Below are 21,525 nucleotides of genomic sequence, written 5' to 3'. Positions count from 1 at the left end.
ACTTCCTGGAGAATCTAGGAATTCCGAGCCACACCCACTGATTGGTCTGCTTGTGGACCAATGGGACAGGGGAGGGGGTGGGGTATATCTCAAAGTGTGTGTGTGCATGTACCTCAAAGGCCTGTACAGGGATGGTTTTGCTGTGGCGTGTGAGAGGATGAGGAGAGGAGAGAGTGGACAAACTCATATCTTGCACAGCCTTCAGAGCCTAGAAAGAGAAAAGGAAAGTGAGAGGGAAGAGCGAGAGAGAGCGAGAGGGGGGGGGGGATTACATTAGCTACAGGGTTAAGAAACCTGAACAACCACAGTGTAAGGTGTGTCATTAGAAACCTGAACAACCACAGTGTAAGGTGTGTCATTAGAAACCTGAACAACCACAGTGTACGGTGTGTCATTAGAAACCTGAACAACCACAGTGTAAGGTGTGTCATTAGAAACCTGAACAACCACAGTGTAAGGTGTGTCATTAGAAACCTGAACAACCACAGTGTAAGGTGTGTCATTAGAAACCTGAACAACCACAGTGTAAGGTGTGTCATTAGAAACCTGAACAACCACAGTGTAAGGTGTGTAATTAGAAACCTGAACAACCACAGTGTAAGGTGTGTCATTAGAAACCTGAACAACCACATTGTAAGGTGTGTAATTAGAAACCTGAACAACCACAGTGTAAGGTGTGTCATTAGAAACCTGAACAACCACAGTGTAAGGTGTGTCATTAGAAACCTGAACAACCACAGTGTAAGGTGTGTCATTAGAAACCTGAACAACCACAGTGTAAGGTGTGTCATTAGAAACCTGAACAACCACAGTGTAAGGTGTGTAATTAGAAACCTGAACAACCACAGTGTAAGGTGTGTCATTAGAAACCTGAACAACCACAGTGTAAGGTGTGTCATTAGAAACCTGAACAACCACAGTGTAAGGTGTGTCATTAGAAACCTGAACAACCACAGTGTAAGGTGTGTCATTAGAAACCTGAACAACCACAGTGTAAGGTGTGTAATTAGAAACCTGAACAACCACAGTGTAAGGTGTGTAATTAGAAACCTGAACAACCACAGTGTAAGGTGTGTCATTAGAAACCTGAACAACCACAGTGTAAGGTGTGTAATTAGAAACCTGAACAACCACAGTGTAAGGTGTGTAATTAGAAACCTGAACAACCACAGTGTAAGGTGTGTCATTAGAAACCTGAACAACCACAGTGTAAGGTTTGTCATTAGAAACCTGAACAACCACAGTGTAAGGTGTGTCATTAGAAACCTGAACAACCACAGTGTAAGGTGTGTCATTAGAAACCTGAACAACCACAGTGTAAGGTGTGTCATTAGAAACCTGAACAACCACAGTGTAAGGTGTGTCATTAGAAACCTGAACAACCACAGTGTACCCATCTTCTCCCCCTCCCATCTTCTCCCCCTCCCGCTCCCATCTTCTCCCTCCCCCTCCCCCTCCCATCTTCTCCCCCTCCCACTCCCATCTTCTCCCTCCCCCTCCCCCTCCCATCTTCTCCCTCCCCCTCCCGCTCCCATCTTCTCCCCCTCCCCCTCCCATCTTCTCCCTCCCCCTCCCCCTCCCATCTTCTCCCTCCCCCTCCCCCTCCCCCTCCCATCTTCTCCCTCCCCCTCCCCCTCCCATATTCTCCCTCCCCCTCCCCCTCCCATCTTCTCCCTCCCCCTCCCATCTTCTCCCTCCCCCTCCCCCTCCCCCTCCCGCACCCATCTTCTCCCTCCCCCTCCCATCTTCTCCCCCTCCCATCTTCTCCCTCCCCCTCCCCCACCCGCTCCCATCTTCTCCCTCCCCCTCCCCCTCCCATCTTCTCCCCCTCCCATCTTCTCCCTCCCCCTCCCATCTTCTCCCTCCCCCTCCCATCTTCTACCCCTCCCGCTCCCACCTTCTCCCTCCATGTGTAACCTGAGCTCTGGGGCCCAGACAGAGGGGAGAGGGGACATAGAATTTGAATGACTATTAGATAATATTTCTATGGAGGGTGTGGGGGGGTCCTCTCTCTCTTCACCCCAGCTCAGAGCACACCCGCTGGGCTACAGCCACCACCCGCCGCCCATCATGGCAGACGATCCATCAGAGGGAGGAGGTTAACTAAACACACTCACTAACAGCTGCGTGTGTGTGAGTGTGTGCTTGTGCCTGTGTGGTGCAGGCTTACCTTCTTCTCTATAGAAGACAGTAAGTCTTTGAGGATGGCCAGTTTAGTGACCAGATTCTCCAACTCCTGATCTCCACCCTGATTCACCGACTACGGAGGAAAACAGACAGTTACGACACACAGACGTTACAACAGACAGTTACGACACACAGACGTTACAACAGACAGTTACGACACACAGACGCAACAGACAGATAGTTACGACAGACAATTACAGACAGTTCCGACAGACAGACACAACAGCCAGATAGTTACGACAGACAGTTACAGACAGTTCCGACAGACAGACGCAACAGACAGATAGTTACGACAGACAATTACAGACAGTTCCGACAGACAGACACAACAGCCAGATAGTTACGACAGACAGTTACAGACAGTTCCGACAGACAGACACAACAGACAGATAGTTATGACAGACAGTTACAGACAGTTCCGACAGACAGACACAACAGACAGATAGTTACGACAGACAGACACAGACAAACACACACACTAGATGCTATGTAGACATGAGCCCATTGTGTGAGGAAAGTTTGAGGGGAAAGGAGGTCTGGCCCTTTAAGACCACGTGTGTGTGTGTGTGTGTGCGTGTGTGCGTGTGTGTGTGTGTGTGTGTGTGCGTGCGTGTGTGTGTGTGCGTGCGTGTGCGTGTGTGTGCGTGTGTGTGTGTGTGTGTGTGTATGCGATTACAGCGTGACTCTCTCAAGCACAGCTGTCTCTAGGAACTCTAGTTGTTTCTCTCTGGGGGCACAAATATCTCTTTCCTCATGACCCCCAGTGTACTCAGGAGCATTGTGTGTGTGTGTGTGTGTGTGGTCAGGAGGAAACCAAGGTGTGGCATGTCTAAGCTTCCTGTGCTTTCCAGAGTCATACATTTTACCCCAACACACACACACACACACAAACCCATGAAAAAAACAAGATAGAAAATGTAGAGTACCTGCTGTATCATCTTGGACACAATGAAGGCACTCTGTTGGTCAAACACCTTGGACAGGATCTCCAGCCCAGACAGAACCTTATCCACTTCCCTACACACACACACACACACACACACACACACACACACACACACACACACACACACACACACACACACACACACACACACACACACACACACACACACACACACACACACACACACACACACACACACAGGTTTTTGAGTGTGTGTGCATGCGTGCATGTGTCACCAAGAGAAGTTGAGAGTTGTGTGTGTTTGCGTCTCACCCGTTGAGGCGTTTGCAGGAGGACACCAGTGTCTTGTTGAGGTGGGGCAGAGAGCTGGCTCCCTGTTTGACAGCCTGCAGGTCCAGAGCATAGCTTCCCTTCAGATATTCATGGGAAATGGTGCTCAGGCCGTTAGCAGCAGGGGCGCTAAAGTAGGACGGAACAACATCCAATCCGTGTCAATAGAACAGACACGGGTCTTACATCCCCTGGACTTGCCACAGAGACCATGGGGTGCAGAGGGGGACTGGCCCTTGTTGTGAGTATAGAACACTGAAGAGGACCTGACAACATCAACTTTCCAATGTCACAGACTTCCTCAGGATCAGACTGCTGCTGACTCACTGTCTAAACAAGACAACCCAACCCCCCCCCATCTGATCTCAGGAGGGCAAGAGAGGAGGGAAAAGGATGAGAAGAGAGGGGGAGGGTTCTTCAAGGGTTGGTCGAAGATAGGCCCTGATCAGATTCACTGAATCTCTACAAGCAGGATCAGTTGATCTAATTTAACAGGTAGATCCACCCTTTACTAGGCCCAGGAGTTTTTACTAGGTCACGCAAAATTGTGTTTGTGTGTATGCACGTGTGGTTGTGTGTGTTTGCATGTGTGTATGTGCATGTGTGTATGTGTGTGTATGTGGGTGTGTGTATGTGTGTGTGTGTATGTGCGTGTGTATATGTGTGTGTATGTGCGTGTGTGTATGTGTGTGTATGTGCGTGTGTATGTGCGTGTATGTGTGTGTGTGTGTGTGTGTATGTGTTTGTGTATGTGCGTGTGTATATGTGTGTGTATGTGCGTGTGTGTATGTGTGTGTATGTGCGTGTGTATGTGCGTGTATGTGTGTGTGTGTGTGTGTATGTGTTTGTGTATGTGCGTGTGTGTATGTGTGTGTATGTGCGTGTGTATGTGTATGTGCGTGTGTGTGCTGTACCTGTCGGTGGGTGTCTCTGGGGAGGAGCCTGTAGGTGGTGTGGAGGCTGAACGAGGAGGAAGTGGTGGCTTCTCATCTTCCCCATCTGACCAATTAGAGAGACAGAAAGACAAATAAAGAGAGAGATGGAGCGAGAAAGACAGAGACAGACAGACAGACGGAGAGACATGAAGAGAGAGCATACCTGAGTAGTCCCTGTCCTCTGGGATGCTCTCCTCTCTGTCTACAGGGTACAGTAGAGTGCTGACCAGTCCCTGGCTGGGCTGGAGGTACAACAGGACCAGTTCTGGGAGGCTCTTAAACCGCTTAGGCTGCACCCCCTGAGAAGTCTGGGAGAGGGGAGAGGAATGAGAGAGAGTGGGTACTTCAAAGATATACACTCTTGCAGAGACAGAGCACACTCTGCACAGCACGTTCAGAATAAAGCTGGGTAGGTAGGTAGGTAGGTAGGTAGGTAGGTAGGTAGGTAGGTAGGTAGGTAGGTAGGTAGGTAAGTAGTAGATTCAAATCAAATGTTATTGGTCACACACATGGTTAGCAGATGTCATTGCAAGTGTAGCGAAATGCTTGTGCTTCTAGTTCCTACAGTTCAGCAATGCATAACAAGTCATATCTAACAATTACACAACAAATACCTAATACACACAAATCTAAGTAAAATGAATGGAATAAGAATATATGAATATAAATATAAGCAATGTCAGAGCGGCATAGGCAATAGATCGTATAGAATACAGTGTATACATATGAGATGAGTAATATAAAATATGTTAACATTACTAAAGTGGCATTATTAAAGTGACTAGTGTTCCATTTATTAAAGTGGCCAATGATTTCAAGTCTGTATGTAGGCAGCAGCCTCTCTGTGCTAGTGATGGCTGTTTAGGAGTCTGATGGCCTTGAGATAGAAGCTGTTTTTCAGTTTCTTGGTCCCAGCTTTGATGCACCTGTACTGACCTCGCCTGCTGGATGGTAGCGGGGTAAACAGGCAGTAGCTTGGGTGGTTGTTGTCCTTGATTATCTTTTTGACCTTCCTGTGACATCAGGTGCTGTAGGTGTCCTGGAAGGCAGGTAGTTTGCCCTCGGTGATGCGTTGTGCAGACCTCACCACCCTCTGGAGAGCCCTGTGGTTGTGGGCGGTGCAGTTGCCGTACCAGGCGGTGATACAGCCCGACAGCATGCTCTCAATTGTGCATTTGTAAAGTTTGTGAGGGTTTTAGGTGACAATACACAATTCTTCAGCCTCCGGAGGTTGAAGAGGCACTGCTGCACCTTCTTCACCACACTGTCTGTGTGGGTGGACTATTTCAGTTTGTCAGTGATATGTACGCTGAGGAACTTGAAACTTTCCAGCTTCTCCACTACTGTCCCGTCAATGTGGATAGGGGGTGCTCCCTCTGCTGTGTCCTGGAGTCCACGATCATCTCCTTTGTTTTGTTGACATTGAGTGAGGTTATTTTCCTGACACCACTGTTGAGGATCAGCGAAGTGGAGATGTTGTTTCCTACCTTCACCACCTGGGGTCGGCACATCAGGAAATCCAGGACCCAGTTGCACAGGGTGGGGTTGAGATCCAGGACCCTGAGCTGTAGTCAATGAACAGCATTCTTACATAGGTATTCCTCTTGTCAAGATGGGACAGGGCAGTGTACAGTGTGATGGTGATTGCATTGTGTGTGGACTTATCGGGGCAGTAAGCAGATTGAAGTGGGTCTAGGGTGACAGGTAAGGTGGAGGTTATATTATCCTTTACTTCAATACGACAGAAGTGAGTGCTACGGGCAATACTGATTTAGTTCAGTTACCTTTGCATTCTTGGGTACAGGAACAATGGTGGCCATCTTGAAGCATGTGGGGACAGCAGACTGGGATAGGGATTGATTGAAAATGTCCGTAAACACACCAGCCAGCTGGTCTGCGCATGCTCTGAGGATGCGGCTAGGGATGCCGTCTGGGCCTGCTGCCTTGCGGGGGTTAACACGTTTAAATATCTTACTCACATCGGCCACGGAGAAGGAGAAGCCACAGTCCTTGGTAGCAGGCCGCGTCGTTGACACTACTATCCTCAAAGCGGGCAAAGAAGGTGTTAAGTTTGTCTGGAAGCAAGATGTCGGTGTACGCGACAGGGCTGGTTTTCCTTTTGTATTCCTTGATTGTCTGTAGTCCCTGCCACATACAGTTGAAGTCAGAAGTTTTTCACAATTCCTGACATTTAATCCAAGGAAAAAATCCTGTCTTAGGTCAGTTAGGATCACCACTTTATTTTAAGAATGTGAAATGTCAGAATAATAGTAGAGAGAATTATTTATTTCAGCTTTTATTTCTTTCATCACATTCCCAGTGGGTCAGAAGTTTACATACACTCAATAAGTATTTAGTAGCATTGCCTTTAAATGGTTTAACTTCGGTCAAACATTTTGGGTAGCCTTCCACAAGCTTCCCACAATACGTTGGGTGAATTTTGGCCCATTCCTCCTGGCAGAGCTGGTGTAACTGAGTCAGGCTTGTAGGCCTCCTTGCTCGCACACACTTTTTCAGTTCTGCCCACAACTTTTCTATAGGATTGAGGTCAGGGCTTTGTGGTGGCCACTCCAATACCTTGACTTTGTTGTCCTTAAGCCATTTTGCCACAACTTTGGAAGTATGCTTGGGGTCATTGTCCATTTGGAAGACCCATTAATTTCCTGATGTCTTGAGATGTTGCTTCAATATATCCACATAATTTTCCTGCCTCATGATGCCATACATTTTGTGAAGTGCACCAGTCCCTCCTGCAACAACGCACCCTACAACATGATGCTGCCACCCCCGTGCTTCACGGTTGGGATGGTGTTCTTCGGCTTGCAAGACTTTCCCTTTTTCCTCCAAACATAACGATGGTCATTATGGCCAAACAGTTCTATTTTTGTTTCATCAGACCAGGGGACATTTCTCCAAAAAGTATGAGCTTTGTTCCCATGTGCAGTTGCAAACCGTAGTCTGTCTTTTTTAATGGCGGTTTTGGAGCAGTGGCCTCTTCCTTGCTGAGCGGCCTTTTAGGTTATGTCGATATAGGACTCGTTTTACTGTGGATATAGATACTTTTGTACTTGTTTCCTCCAGCACATTCACAAGGTCCTTTGCTGTTGTTCTGGGATTGATTTGCACTTTTCGCACCAAAGTACGTTCATCTCTAGGAGACAGACCGAGTCTCCTTCCTGTGTTTTATGATGGCTGCGTGGTCCCATGTTGTTTATACTTGCATACTATTGTTTGTACATATGAACATGGTACCGTCAGGCGTTTGGAAATTGCTCCCAAGGATGAACCAGACTTGTGGAGGTCTACAATCTTTTTTCTGAGGTCTTGGATGATTTATTTAGATTTTCCCATGATGTCAAGCAAAGAAGCACTGAGTTTGAAGTTAGGCCTTGAAATACATCCACAGGTACACCTCCAATCGACTCAAATGATGTCAATTAGCCTATCAGAAGCTTCTAAAGCCAGGACATAATTTTCTGGAATTGTCCAAGCTGTTTAAAGGCACAGTCAACTTAGTCTATGTAAACTTCTGACCACTGGAATTGTGATACAGTGAATTATAAGTGAAATAATCTGTCTGTAAACAATTGTTGGAAAAATGACTTGTGTCATGCACAAAGTAGATGTCCTAACCGACTTGCCAAAACTATAGTTTGTTAATTAACAAGAAATTTGTGGAGTGGTTGAAAAATGAGTTTTAATGACTCCAAGTGTATGTAAACTTCCGACCTTAGCTGTAAATAGTATATAAGTTAAATCAAATCAAATATTTTGATTTTATTTATTTCACCTTTATTTAACCAGGTAGGCCAGTTGAGAACACCTTTATTTAACCAGGTAGGCTAGCTGAGAACACCTTTATTTAACCAGGTAGGCCAGTTGAGAACACCTTTATTTAACCAGGTAGGCCAGTTGAGAACACCTTTATTTAACCAGGTAGGCCAGTTGAGAACACCTTTATTTAACCAGGTAGGCTAGTTGAGAACACCTTTATTTAACCAGGTAGGCTAGTTGAGAACACATTTATTTAACCAGGTAGGCTAGTTGAGAACACCTTTATTTAACCAGGTAGGCTAGTTGAGAACACATTTATTTAACCAGGTAGGCTAGTTGAGAACACATTTATTTAACCAGGTAGGCTAGTTGAGAACACCTTTATTTAACCAGGTAGGCTAGCTGAGAACACCTTTATTTAACCAGGTAGGCCAGTTGAGAACACCTTTATTTAACCAGGTAGGCCAGTTGAGAACACCTTTATTTAACCAGGTAGGCAAGTTGAGAACACCTTTATTTAACCAGGTAGGCTAGCTGAGAACACCTTTATTTAACCAGGTAGGCTAGTTGAGAACACATTTATTTAACCAGGTAGGCTAGTTGAGAACACCTTTATTTAACCAGGTAGGCTAGTTGAGAACACCTTTATTTAACCAAGTAGGCTAGTTGAGAACAAGTTCTCATTTACAACTGCAACCTGGCCAAGATAAAGAAAAGCAGTTCGACACATACAGTAGATAGGTAGGTAGTATATAGATAGATAGGTAGTATATAGATAGGTAGGTAGTATATAGATAGGTAGTATATAGATAGATAGGTAGGTAGTATATAGATAGGTAGGTAGTATATAGATAGGTAGGTAGTATATAGATAGGTAGGTAGTATATAGATAGATAGGTAGGTAGTATATAGATAGATAGGTAGTATATAGATAGGTAGGTAGTATATAGATAGATAGGTAGTATATAGATAGGTAGGTAGTATATAGATAGGTAGGTAGTATATAGATAGATAGGTAGTATATAGATAGGTAGGTAGTATATAGATAGGTAGGTAGTATATAGATAGATAGGTAGTATATAGATAGGTAGGTAGTATATAGATAGGTAGGTAGTATATAGATAGATAGGTAGTATATAGATAGGTAGGTAGTATATAGATAGATAGGTAGTATATAGATAGGTAGGTAGTATATAGATAGGTAGGTAGTATATAGATAGGTAGGTAGTATATAGATAGGTAGGTAGTATATAGATAGATAGGTAGTATATAGATAGGTAGGTAGTATATAGATAGGTAGGTAGTATATAGATAGGTAGGTAGTATATAGATAGATAGGTAGTATATAGATAGGTAGGTAGTATATAGATAGGTAGGTAGTATATAGATAGGTAGGTAGTATATAGATAGGTAGGTAGTATATAGATAGGTAGGTAGTATATAGATAGATAGGTAGTATATAGATAGGTAGGTAGTATATAGATAGGGAGGTAGTATATAGATAGGTAGGTAGTATATAGATAGGTAGTATATAGATAGGTAGGTAGTATATAGATAGGTAGGTAGTATATAGATAGGTAGGTAGTATATAGATAGGGAGGTAGTATATAGATAGGTAGGTAGTATATAGATAGGTAGGTAGTATATAGATAGATAGGTAGTATATTGATAGGTAGGTAGTATATAGATAGGTAGGTAGTATATAGATAGGTAGGTAGTATATAGATAGGTAGTATATAGATAGGTAGGTAGTATATAGATAGGGAGGTAGTATATAGATAGGTAGGTAGTATATAGATAGATAGGTAGTATATTGATAGGTAGGTAGTATATAGATAGGTAGGTAGTATATAGATAGGGAGGTAGTATATAGATAGGTAGGTAGTATATAGATAGATAGGTAGTATATTGATAGGTAGGTAGTATATAGATAGGTAGGTAGTATATAGATAGGGAGGTAGTATATAGATAGGTAGGTAGTATATAGATAGGTAGGTAGTATATAGATAGGTAGTATATTGATAGGTAGGTAGTATATAGATAGGGAGGTAGTATATAGATAGGTAGGTAGTATATAGATAGGTAGGTAGTATATAGATAGATAGGTAGTATATAGATAGATAGGTAGTATATTGATAGGTAGGTAGTATATAGATAGGTAGGTAGTATATAGATAGGTAGGTAGTATATAGATAGATAGGTAGTATATTGATAGGTAGGTAGTATATTGATAGGTAGGTAGTATATAGATAGGGAGGTAGTATATAGATAGGTAGGTAGTATATAGATAGATAGGTAGTATATTGATAGGTAGGTAGTATATAGATAGGTAGGTAGTATATAGATAGGTAGGTAGTATATTGATAGGTAGGTAGTATATAGATAGGTAGGTAGTATATAGATAGGTAGGTAGTATATAGATAGGTAGGTAGTATATAGATAGGGAGGTAGTATATAGATAGGTAGGTAGTATATAGATAGATAGGTAGTATATTGATAGGTAGGTAGTATATAGATAGGTAGGTAGTATATAGATAGGTAGGTAGTATATAGATAGGTAGGTAGTATATAGATAGGTAGGTAGTATATTGATAGGTAGGTAGTATATAGATAGGTAGGTAGTATATAGATAGGTAGGTAGTATATAGATAGGTAGGTAGTATATAGATAGGTAGGTAGTATATAGATAGGTAGGTAGTATATAGATAGGGAGGTAGTATATAGATAGGGAGGTAGTATATAGATAGGTAGTATATAGATAGGTAGGTAGTATATTGATAGGTAGGTAGTATATAGATAGGTAGGTAGTATAGTGATAGGTAGGTAGTTTATAGGTCTTGGTGGGGTAGCTCAGAGAGTCTGAGAGTGAGTACAATCCCTTTCTGTTCATTGATATTTGTGGGTTGAGTTTTTTTTAAATGTTATTTTATTTACCTCTTATTTTACCAGGTAAGTCGACTGAGAACACATGTTCTCATGTACAGCAACAACCTGGGGAATAGTTACAGGGGAGAGGAGGGGGATGAATGAGCAAATTGTAAACTGGGGATGATTAGGTGACCGTGATGGTATGAGGGCTAGATTAGGAATTTAGCCAGGACACAGTGGTTAACCCCCCTACTCTAAAGACAGCACCTACACGGGGCAATGTCCCCAATCACTGCCCTGGGGCATTGTGGGGGGGGGGGGGGGGGGGGGGGGGGTAGACCAGAGGAAAGGGTTCCTCCTACTAACCCTCCAACAACACTTCCAGCAGCATCTGGTCTCCCATCCAGAGACTGACCAGGACCAACCCTGCTTAGCTTCAGAGGAAAGCCAGCAGTGGGATGCAGGGTGGTATGATGCTGGCTCATATGCTGCTGGCTCATATGCTGCTGGCTCATATGCTGCTGGCTCATATGCTGATGGCTCATATGCTGATGGCTCATATGCTGATGGCTCATATGCTGATGGCTTACAGTGGTGTAAGGGAAGCTTTAATACCAAGAGGCCCTCAGCTGTGAACGGGTGGGGAACCTGGCAGCCACATTCACTCCGTTTGAGTGACGTTTCATTTCACTGAAGCACTGGGTAAATCAAATGATTTGTGAAAGCTATCCGTGTGGATTCCAGGCATGGGACCAGCAGAGGAGGGGTACTGGAAGGGGGATTAGTGGGGTGTACTTGGGGTTAGGTATTACAGTATTTGAGTGTGTATGTGTATGTATGTTGCAAGGGGAGGGGATTGGTGACTACCCCAGCTGCTGGACACAGAGCACAAAGAGACCGCTGTGTGTGTGTGTGTGTGTGTGTGTGTGTGTGTGTGTGTGTGTGTGTGTGTGTGTGAGAGAGCACAGAGCCAACACAAGCACCAGAGCCTGCCAGTTACTACTGATCCAGACACACATACACGTACCATACACACATATACAGTGCCTGCCCTCCACAGATATAGATGTACATACTAACAGCTACATCCAGAGTGCTAGGTATGCATAGAAAAACACCCACTGTTCTGTGCATGTATGTATGGAGGGTGGTGTATGGTGGTACCTGGACTGCCAAGAATCCCTCTTCATCTGGTAGGACCCTATAGGTGTGGACATGCTTCTGGAAACTAGAGAGAAGAGAGGGAGGGAGAGGGGGAGGGAAGTATAGAGTGAGGGGGGAGTTAGGAGTCAGAGGCGAAGGGAGAGAAGGGGAGAGAAGGGGAGAGAAGGAGGGAGGAGTTAGGCATTAGAGGCGAGGGGAGAGAAGGGGAGAGAAGGAGGGAGGAGTTAGGCATTAGAGGCGAGGGGAGAGAAGGGGAGAGAAGGAGGGAGGACGGAGGGGGGAGAAAATGGCATTAGTACTTTCATGGATACCACAGGAATGACATATTTCCTGCAAAGTGTGTGTGTGTGTGTGTGTGTGTGTGTGTGTGTGTGTGTGTGTGTGTGTGTGTGACGGGAGATTTGGAGGGAGTTTCAACCTGTTGCTGTCTGTCAAACACAGTGAACATGGCATTAGCGCTGCTAGAACTCACACTCACCTCTCTCTCACCGCTAAACACAACGGCAAGGAAAGGTAGAAAACAGTCGGAAGTTTACAAACACTTAGGTTGGAGTCATTAAACCTCTGTTTTCAACCACTCCACAAATTAGTTTTGGCAAGTCGGTTAGGACATCTACTTTATGCATGACACAAGTCATTTTTCTAACAATTGTTTACAGAAAGATTATTTCACTTATCATTCACTGTATCACAATTCCAGTGGGTCAGAAGTTTACATACACTAAGTTGACTGTGCCTTTAAACAACTTGGAAAATTCCAGAAATGATGGCATGGCTTAGAAGCTTCTGATAAGCTAATTGACATAATTTGAGTCAATTGGAGGTGTACCTGTGGATGTATTTCAAGGCCAACCTTCAACATCAGTTCCTCTTTCCTTGACATCATGGGAAAGTCAAAAGAAACCAGCCAAGACCTCAGAAGAAAAATCATTGGCAGCAAGTTCCAAACGCCTGAAGTTACCACGTTCATCTGTACAAACAATACGACGCAAGTATAAACACCATGGGACCACGCAGCCGTCATACCGCTTAGGAAGGAGTCTCCTAGAGATGAACGTACTTTGGTGCGAAAAAAAAATCAATCCCAGAACAACAGCAAAGGACCTTGTGAAGATGCTGGAGGAAACAGGTACAAAAGTATCTATATCCACAGTAAAACGAGTCCTATATCGACATAACCTGAAAGATTGCTCAGCTAGGAAGAAGCGACTGCTCCCAAACCGCCATAAATAAGCCAGACTACGGTTTGCAACTGCACATGGGGACAAAGATCATACTTTTTGGAGAAATCTCCTCTGGTCTGATGAAACAAAAATAGAACTGTTTGGCCATAATGACCATCGTTATGTTTGGAGGAAAAAGGGGGAGGCTTGCAAGCCGAAGAACACCATCCCAACTGTGAAGCACGGGGGTGGCAGCATCTGTCAGGAAGTTAAAACTTGGTCGCAAATGGGTCTTCCAAATGGACAATGACCCCAAGCATACTTCAACAGTTGTGGCAAAATGGCTTTAAGTACAACAAAGTCAAGATACTGGAGTGGCCATCACAAAGCCCTGACCTCAATCCCATAGAAAATTTGTGGGCAGAACTGAAAAAGCGTGTGCGAGCAAGGAGGCCCACAAACCTGACTCAGTTACACCAGCTCTGTCAGGAGGAATGGGCCAAAATTCACCCAACTTATTGTGGCAATGCTACCAAATACTAATTGAGTGTATGTAAACTTCTGACCCACTGGGAATGTGATGAAAGAAATAAAAACTTAAATAAATAATTTTCTCTACTATTATTCTGACATTTCACATTCTTAAAATAAAGTGGTGATCCTAACTGACCTAAAACAGGGAGTTTTTACTACGATTAAATGTCAGGAATTGTGAAAAACTGAGTTTAAATGTATTTGGCTAAGGTGTATGTAAACTTCCAACTTCTCTCTGTGCTGCAGTGCTGTCTATGCAAAACAGCCGAGTTTGCCACACCTTTTGCATACAGTGTGTGTGTGCTGTTTCCCATCCCGTCTCCTGACACACACAGTTTCATGCTGAGATCTGGGCCAGGGGTCTCTCTCTCTCTCTCTCTTTGTAAACAACAGGTGTAGACTTAACAGTGAAATGCTTACCTACGGGACCTTCCCAACAATGCAGAGAGAAAAATAGAGAAATAATAAAAACATAACAACACAAGGAATGAATACAATAACTTGGCTATATTCACAGGGTACCAATGCTGAGACGATGTGCAGGGGAACCAGGTAATTGAGGTAGATATGTAGATGAAGGTAGGGGTAAAGTGACTAGGCAACAGGATTGATAATAAACAGTAGCAGCAGAGTATTTTAGTCAAAAGAGGGCCAATGCAGATAGTTAAATAGCTAACCGTACTAACTATTTAGTTATTTTAAGGCTTGGGGATAAAAGCTGTTCAGAGTCCCGTTGGTTCCAGACTTGGTGCATCGGTACCGCTTGCCGTGTGGTAGCAGAGCAAATCAAGATCAAAATGCAAGATGAGATCTACCACTCAGATTTTAAAAAAAACATGACTTAAAAAAACCTAAGCCTTTCCAACATGAAACAATTAAAAACCGTTGTGTAGCAATGAGATGTGTGCAGTAGGCTATAGGCCCAATACTGTCCTTCTGCCCCTGAGCAAGGCAGTTAACCCACTGTTCCCCTGAGCAAGGCAGTTAACCCACTGTTCCCCTGAGCAAGACCGTTAACCCACTGTTCCCCTGAACAAGACCGTTAACCCACTGTTCCCCTGAACAAGACAGTTAACCCACTGTTCCTCTGAACAAGACCGTTAACCCACTGTTCCCCTGAGCAAGACAGTTAACCCACTGTTCCCCTGGACAAGACAGTTAACCCACTGATCCCCTGAGCAAGACAGTTAACCCACTGTTCCCCTGAACAAGGTAGTTAACCCACTGTTCCCCTGAACAAGGCCGTTAACCCACTGTTCCCCTGAGCAAGACAGTTAACCCACCGTTCCCCTGAGCAAGACAGTTAACCCACCGTTCCCCTGAGCAAGACAGTTAACCCACTGTTCCCCTGAACAAGGCAGTTAACCCACTGTTCCCCTGAACAAGGCAGTTAACCCACTGTTCCCCTGAGCAAGGCAGTTAACCCACTGTTCCCCTGAGCAAGACAGTTAACCCACTGTTCCCCTGAACAAGGCAGTTAACCCACTGTTCCCCTGAGCAAGACAGTTAACCCACTGTTCACCTGAGCAAGACAGTTAACCCACTGTTCCCCTGAGCAAGACAGTTAACCCACTGTTCCCCTGAGCAAGACAGTTAACCCACTGTTCCCCTGAGCAAGACAGTTAACCCACTGTTCCCCTGAGCAAGACAGTTAACCCACTGTTCCCCTGAGCAAGACAGTTAACCCACTGTTCCCCTGAACAAGACAGTTAACCCACTTTTCCCTGAACAAGGCAGTTAACCCACTGTTCCCCTGAACAAGGCAGTTAACCCACTGTTCCCCTGAACAAGGCAGTTAACCCACTGTTCCCCTGAACAAGGCAGTTAACCCACTGTTCCCCTGAACAAGACAGTTAACCCACTGTTCCCCTGAACAAGGCAGTTAACCAACTGTTCCCCTGAACAAGACAGTTAACCCACTGTTCCCCTGAACAAGACAGTTAACCCACTGTTCCCCTGAACAAGACAGTTAACCCACTGTTCACCTGAGCAAGACAGTTAACCCACTGTTCCCCTGAACAAGGCAGTTAGCCCACTGTTCCCCTGAGCAAGGCAGTTACCCACTGTTCCCCTGAGCAAGACAGTTAACCCACTGTTCCCCTGAGCAAGACAGTTAACCCACTGTTCCCCTGAGCAAGACAGTTAACCCACTGTTCCCCTGAACAAGGCAGTTAACCCACTGTTCCCCTGAGCAAGACAGTTAACCCACTGTTCACGTGAGCAAGACAGTTAACCCACTGTTCCCCTGAGCAAGACAGTTAACCCACTGTTTCCCTGAGCAAGACAGTTAACCCACTGTTCCCCTGAGCAAGACAGTTAGCCCACTGTTCCCCTGAGCAAGGCAGTTAACCCACTGTTCCCCTGAGCAAGACAGTTAACCCACTGTTCCCCTGAGCAAGACAGTTAACCCACTGTTCCCCTGAGCAAGACAGTTAACCCACTGTTCCCCTGAACAAGACAGTTAACCCACTGTTCCCCTGAACAAGACCGTTAACCCACTGTTCCCCTGAGCAAGACAGTTAACCCACTGTTCCCCTGAACAAGACAGTTAACCCACTGTTTCCCTGAACGAGGCAGTTAACCCACTGTTCCCCTGAACAAGGCAGTTAACCCACTGTTCCCCTGAGCAAGACAGTTAACCCACTGTTCCCCTGAACAAGACAGTTAACCCACTGTTCCCCTGAACAAGACAGTTAACCCACTGTTCCCCTGAGCAAGACAGTTAACCCACTGTTCCCCTGAACAAGGCAGTTAACCCACTGTTCCCCTGAGCAAGACAGTTAACCCACTGTTCACCTGAGCAAGGCAGTTAGCCCACTGTTCCCCTGAGCAAGGCAGTTACCCACTGTTCCCCTGAGCAAGACAGTTAACCCACTGTTCCCCTGAGCAAGACAGTTAACCCACTGTTCCCCTGAGCAAGACAGTTAACCCACTGTTCCCCTGAACAAGGCAGTTAACCCACTGTTCCCCTGAGCAAGACAGTTAACCCACTGTTCACGTGAGCAAGACAGTTAACCCACTGTTCCCCTGAGCAAGACAGTTAACCCACTGTTTCCCTGAGCAAGACAGTTAACCCACTGTTCCCCTGAGCAAGACAGTTAGCCCACTGTTCCCCTGAGCAAGGCAGTTAACCCACTGTTCCCCTGAACAAGACAGTTAACCCACTGTTCCCCTGAGCAAGACAGTTAACCCACTGTTCCCCTGAGCAAGACAGTTAACCCACTGTTCCCCTGAACAAGACAGTTAACCCACTGTTCCCCTGAACAAGACCGTTAACCCACTGTTCCCCTGAGCAAGACAGTTAACCCACTGTTCCCCTGAACAAGACAGTTAACCCACTGTTTCCCTGAACAAGGCAGTTAACCCACTGTTCCCCTGAACAAGGCAGTTAACCCACTGTTCCCCTGAGCAAGACAGTTAACCCACTGTTCCCCTGAACAAGACAGTTAACCCACTGTTCCCCTGAACAAGACAGTTAACCCACTGTTCCCCTGAGCAAGACAGTTAACCCACTGTTCCCCTGAACAAGGCAGTTAACCCACTGTTCCCCTGAGCAAGACAGTTAACCCACTGTTCACCTGAGCAAGACAGTTAACCCACTGTTCCCCTGAGCAAGACAGTTAACCCACTGTTCCCCTGAACAAGACAGTTAACCCACTGTTCCCCTGAGCAAGACAGTTAACCCACTGTTTCCCTGAGCAAGACAGTTAACCCACTGTTCCCCTGAGCAAGACAGTTAACCCACTGTTCCCCTGAACAAGGCAGTTAACCCACTGTTCCCCTGAGCAAGACCGTTAACCCACTGTTCCCCTGAGCAAGGCAGTTAACCCACTGTTCCCCTGAGCAAGACAGTTAACCCACTGTTCCCCTGAACAAGACCGTTAACCCACTGTTCCCCTGAACAAGACAGTTAACCCACTGTTCCCCTGAGCAAGACAGTTAACCCACTGTTCCCCTGAGCAAGACAGTTAACCCACTGTTCCCCTGAGCAAGACAGTTAACCCACTGTTCCCCTGAGCAAGACAGTTAACCCACTGTTCCCCTGAGCAAGACAGTTAACCCACTGTTCCCCTGAGCAAGACAGTTAACCCACTGTTCCCCTGAACAAGACAGTTAACCCACTGTTTCCCTGAACAAGACAGTTAACCCACTGTTCCCCTGAGCAAGACAGTTAACCCACTGTTCCCCTGAGCAAGACAGTTAACCCACTGTTCCCCTGAACAAGACAGTTAACCCACTGTTCCCCTGAACAAGACCGTTAACCCACTGTTCCCCTGAGCAAGACAGTTAACCCACTGTTCCCCTGAACAAGACAGTTAACCCACTGTTTCCCTGAACAAGGCAGTTAACCCACTGTTCCCCTGAACAAGGCAGTTAACCCACTGTTCCCCTGAGCAAGACAGTTAACCCACTGTTCCCCTGAGCAAGACAGTTAACCCACTGTTCCCCTGAACAAGACAGTTAACCCACTGTTCCCCTGAACAAGGCAGTTAGCCCACTGTTCCCCTGAGCAAGGCAGTTAACCCACTGTTCCCCAGAGCAAGACAGTTAACCCACTGTTCCCCTGAACAAGACAGTTAACCCACTGTTCCCCTGAACAAGGCAGTTAGCCCACTGTTCCCCTGAGCAAGGCAGTTAACCCACTGTTCCCCTGAGCAAGACAGTTAACCCACTGTTCCCCTGAGCAAGACAGTTAACCCACTGTTCCCCTGAGCAAGACAGTTAACCCACTGTTCCCCTGAACAAGGCAGTTAACCCACTGTTCCCCTGAGCAAGACAGTTAACCCACTGTTCACCTGAGCAAGACAGTTAACCCACTGTTCCCCTGAGCAAGACAGTTAACCCACTGTTCCCCTGAACAAGACAGTTAACCCACTGTTCCCCTGAGCAAGACAGTTAACCCACTGTTTCCCTGAGCAAGACAGTTAACCCACTGTTCCCCTGAGCAAGGCAGTTAACCCACTGTTCCCCTGAGCAAGACAGTTAACCCACTGTTCCCCTGAACAAGACCGTTAACCCACTGTTCCCCTGAACAAGACAGTTAACCCACTGTTCCCCTGAGCAAGACAGTTAACCCACTGTTCCCCTGAGCAAGACAGTTAACCCACTGTTCCCCTGAGCAAGACAGTTAACCCACTGTTCCCCTGAGCAAGACAGTTAACCCACTGTTCCCCTGAGCAAGACAGTTAACCCACTGTTCCCCTGAGCAAGACAGTTAACCCACTGTTCCCCTGAACAAGACAGTTAACCCACTGTTTCCCTGAACAAGACAGTTAACCCACTGTTCCCCTGAGCAAGACAGTTAACCCACTGTTCCCCTGAGCAAGACAGTTAACCCACTGTTCCCCTGAACAAGACAGTTAACCCACTGTTCCCCTGAACAAGACCGTTAACCCACTGTTCCCCTGAGCAAGACAGTTAACCCACTGTTCCCCTGAACAAGACAGTTAACCCACTGTTTCCCTGAACAAGGCAGTTAACCCACTGTTCCCCTGAACAAGGCAGTTAACCCACTGTTCCCCTGAGCAAGACAGTTAACCCACTGTTCCCCTGAACAAGACAGTTAACCCACTGTTCCCCTGAACAAGACAGTTAACCCACTGTTCCCCTGAGCAAGACAGTTAACCCACTGTTCCCCTGAGCAAGACAGTTAACCCACTGTTCCCCTGAGCAAGACAGTTAACCCACTGTTCCCCTGAACAAGACAGTTAACCCACTGTTCCCCTGAACAAGGCAGTTAGCCCACTGTTCCCCTGAGCAAGGCAGTTAACCCACTGTTCCCCTGAGCAAGACAGTTAACCCACTGTTCCCCTGAACAAGACAGTTAACCCACTGTTCCCCTGAACAAGGCAGTTAGCCCACTGTTCCCCTGAGCAAGGCAGTTAACCCACTGTTCCCCTGAGCAAGACAGTTAACCCACTGTTCCCCTGAGCAAGACAGTTAACCCACTGTTCCCCTGAGCAAGACAGTTAACCCACTGTTCCCCTGAACAAGGCAGTTAACCCACTGTTCCCCTGAGCAAGACAGTTAACCCACTGTTCACCTGAGCAAGACAGTTAACCCACTGTTCCCCTGAGCAAGACAGTTAACCCACTGTTCCCCTGAACAAGACAGTTAACCCACTGTTCCCCTGAGCAAGACAGTTAACCCACTGTTTCCCTGAGCAAGACAGTTAACCCACTGTTCCCCTGAGCAAGACAGTTAACCCACTGTTCCCCTGAACAAGGCAGTTAACCCACTGTTCCCCTGAGCAAGACCGTTAACCCACTGTTCCCCTGAGCAAGGCAGTTAACCCACTGTTCCCCTGAGCAAGACAGTTAACCCACTGTTCCCCTGAACAAGACCGTTAACCCACTGTTCCCCTGAACAAGACAGTTAACCCACTGTTCCCCTGAGCAAGACAGTTAACCCACTGTTCCCCTGAGCAAGACAGTTAACCCACTGTTCCCCTGAGCAAGACAGTTAACCCACTGTTCCCCTGAGCAAGACAGTTAACCCACTGTTCCCCTGAGCAAGACAGTTAACCCACTGTTCCCCTGAGCAAGACAGTTAACCCACTGTTCCCCTGAGCAAGACAGTTAACCCACTGTTCCCCTGAACAAGACAGTTAACCCACTGTTTCCCTGAACAAGGCAGTTAACCCACTGTTCCCCTGAACAAGGCAGTTAACCCACTGTTCCCCTGAACAAGGCAGTTAACCCACTGTTCCCCTGAACAAGGCAGTTAACCCACTCTTCCCCTGAACAAGACAGTTAACCCACTGTTCCCCTGAACAAGGCAGTTAACCCACTGTTCCCCTGAGCAAGACAGTTAACCCACTGTTCCCCTGAGCAAGACAGTTAACCCACTGTTCCCCTGAACAAGACAGTTAACCCACTGTTCCCCTGAACAAGACCGTTAACCCACTGTTCCCCTGAGCAAGACAGTTAACCCACTGTTCCCCTGAGCAAGACAGTTAACCCACTGTTCCCCTGAGCAAGACAGTTAACCCACTGTTCCCCTGAGCAAGACAGTTAACCCACTGTTCCCCTGAACAAGACAGTTAACCCACTGTTCCCCTGAACAAGACCGTTAACCCACTGTTCCCCTGAGCAAGACAGTTAACCCACTGTTCCCCTGAACAAGACAGTTAACCCACTGTTTCCCTGAACAAGGCAGTTAACCCACTGTTCCCCTGAACAAGGCAGTTAACCCACTGTTCCCCTGAACAAGACAGTTAACCCACTGTTCCCCTTAACAAGGCAGTTAACCCACTGTTCCCCTGAACAAGGCAGTTAACCCACTGTTCCCCTGAACAAGACAGTTAACCCACTGTTCACCTGAGCAAGACAGTTAACCCACTGTTCCCCTGAGCAAGACAGTTAACCCACTGTTCCCCTGAACAAGACAGTTAACCCACTGTTCCCCTGAGCAAGACAGTTAACCCACTGTTTCCCTGAGCAAGACAGTTAACCCACTGTTCCCCTGAGCAAGACAGTTAACCCACTGTTCCCCTGAACAAGGCAGTTAACCCACTGTTCCCCTGAGCAAGACCGTTAACCCACTGTTCCCCTGAGCAAGGCAGTTAACCCACTGTTCCCCTGAGCAAGACAGTTAACCCACTGTTCCCCTGAACAAGACCGTTAACCCACTGTTCCCCTGAACAAGACAGTTAACCCACTGT

At 46.2% G+C, this 21,525-nt stretch overlaps 1 protein-coding gene across 1 annotated transcript in view; it reads right to left on the bottom strand.

Moving 5' to 3' along the window:
- Window positions 1–21,525, bottom strand: part of LOC110507218 (phosphatidylinositol 3,4,5-trisphosphate 5-phosphatase 2A) — a 104,963-nt gene that overhangs the window by 42,552 nt on the left and 40,886 nt on the right. The window contains exons 2-8 of the mRNA XM_036965056.2: window positions 12,166–12,229; window positions 4,523–4,667; window positions 4,339–4,423; window positions 3,407–3,553; window positions 3,114–3,204; window positions 2,171–2,260; window positions 113–208 (exon numbers count right to left, since the gene is read on the bottom strand). Coding sequence (XP_036820951.2) covers window positions 113–208; window positions 2,171–2,260; window positions 3,114–3,204; window positions 3,407–3,553; window positions 4,339–4,423; window positions 4,523–4,667; window positions 12,166–12,229 — 718 coding nt within the window. The remainder of the gene's footprint in view (window positions 1–112; window positions 209–2,170; window positions 2,261–3,113; window positions 3,205–3,406; window positions 3,554–4,338; window positions 4,424–4,522; window positions 4,668–12,165; window positions 12,230–21,525) is intronic.

Source organism: Oncorhynchus mykiss, chromosome 27 (assembly GCF_057628025.1).
Source record: "Oncorhynchus mykiss isolate SJ-2025 chromosome 27, ASM5762802v1, whole genome shotgun sequence".
Classification (NCBI taxonomy): domain Eukaryota; kingdom Metazoa; phylum Chordata; class Actinopteri; order Salmoniformes; family Salmonidae; genus Oncorhynchus; species Oncorhynchus mykiss.
This window is presented reverse-complemented; position numbering and strand designations above follow the sequence as displayed.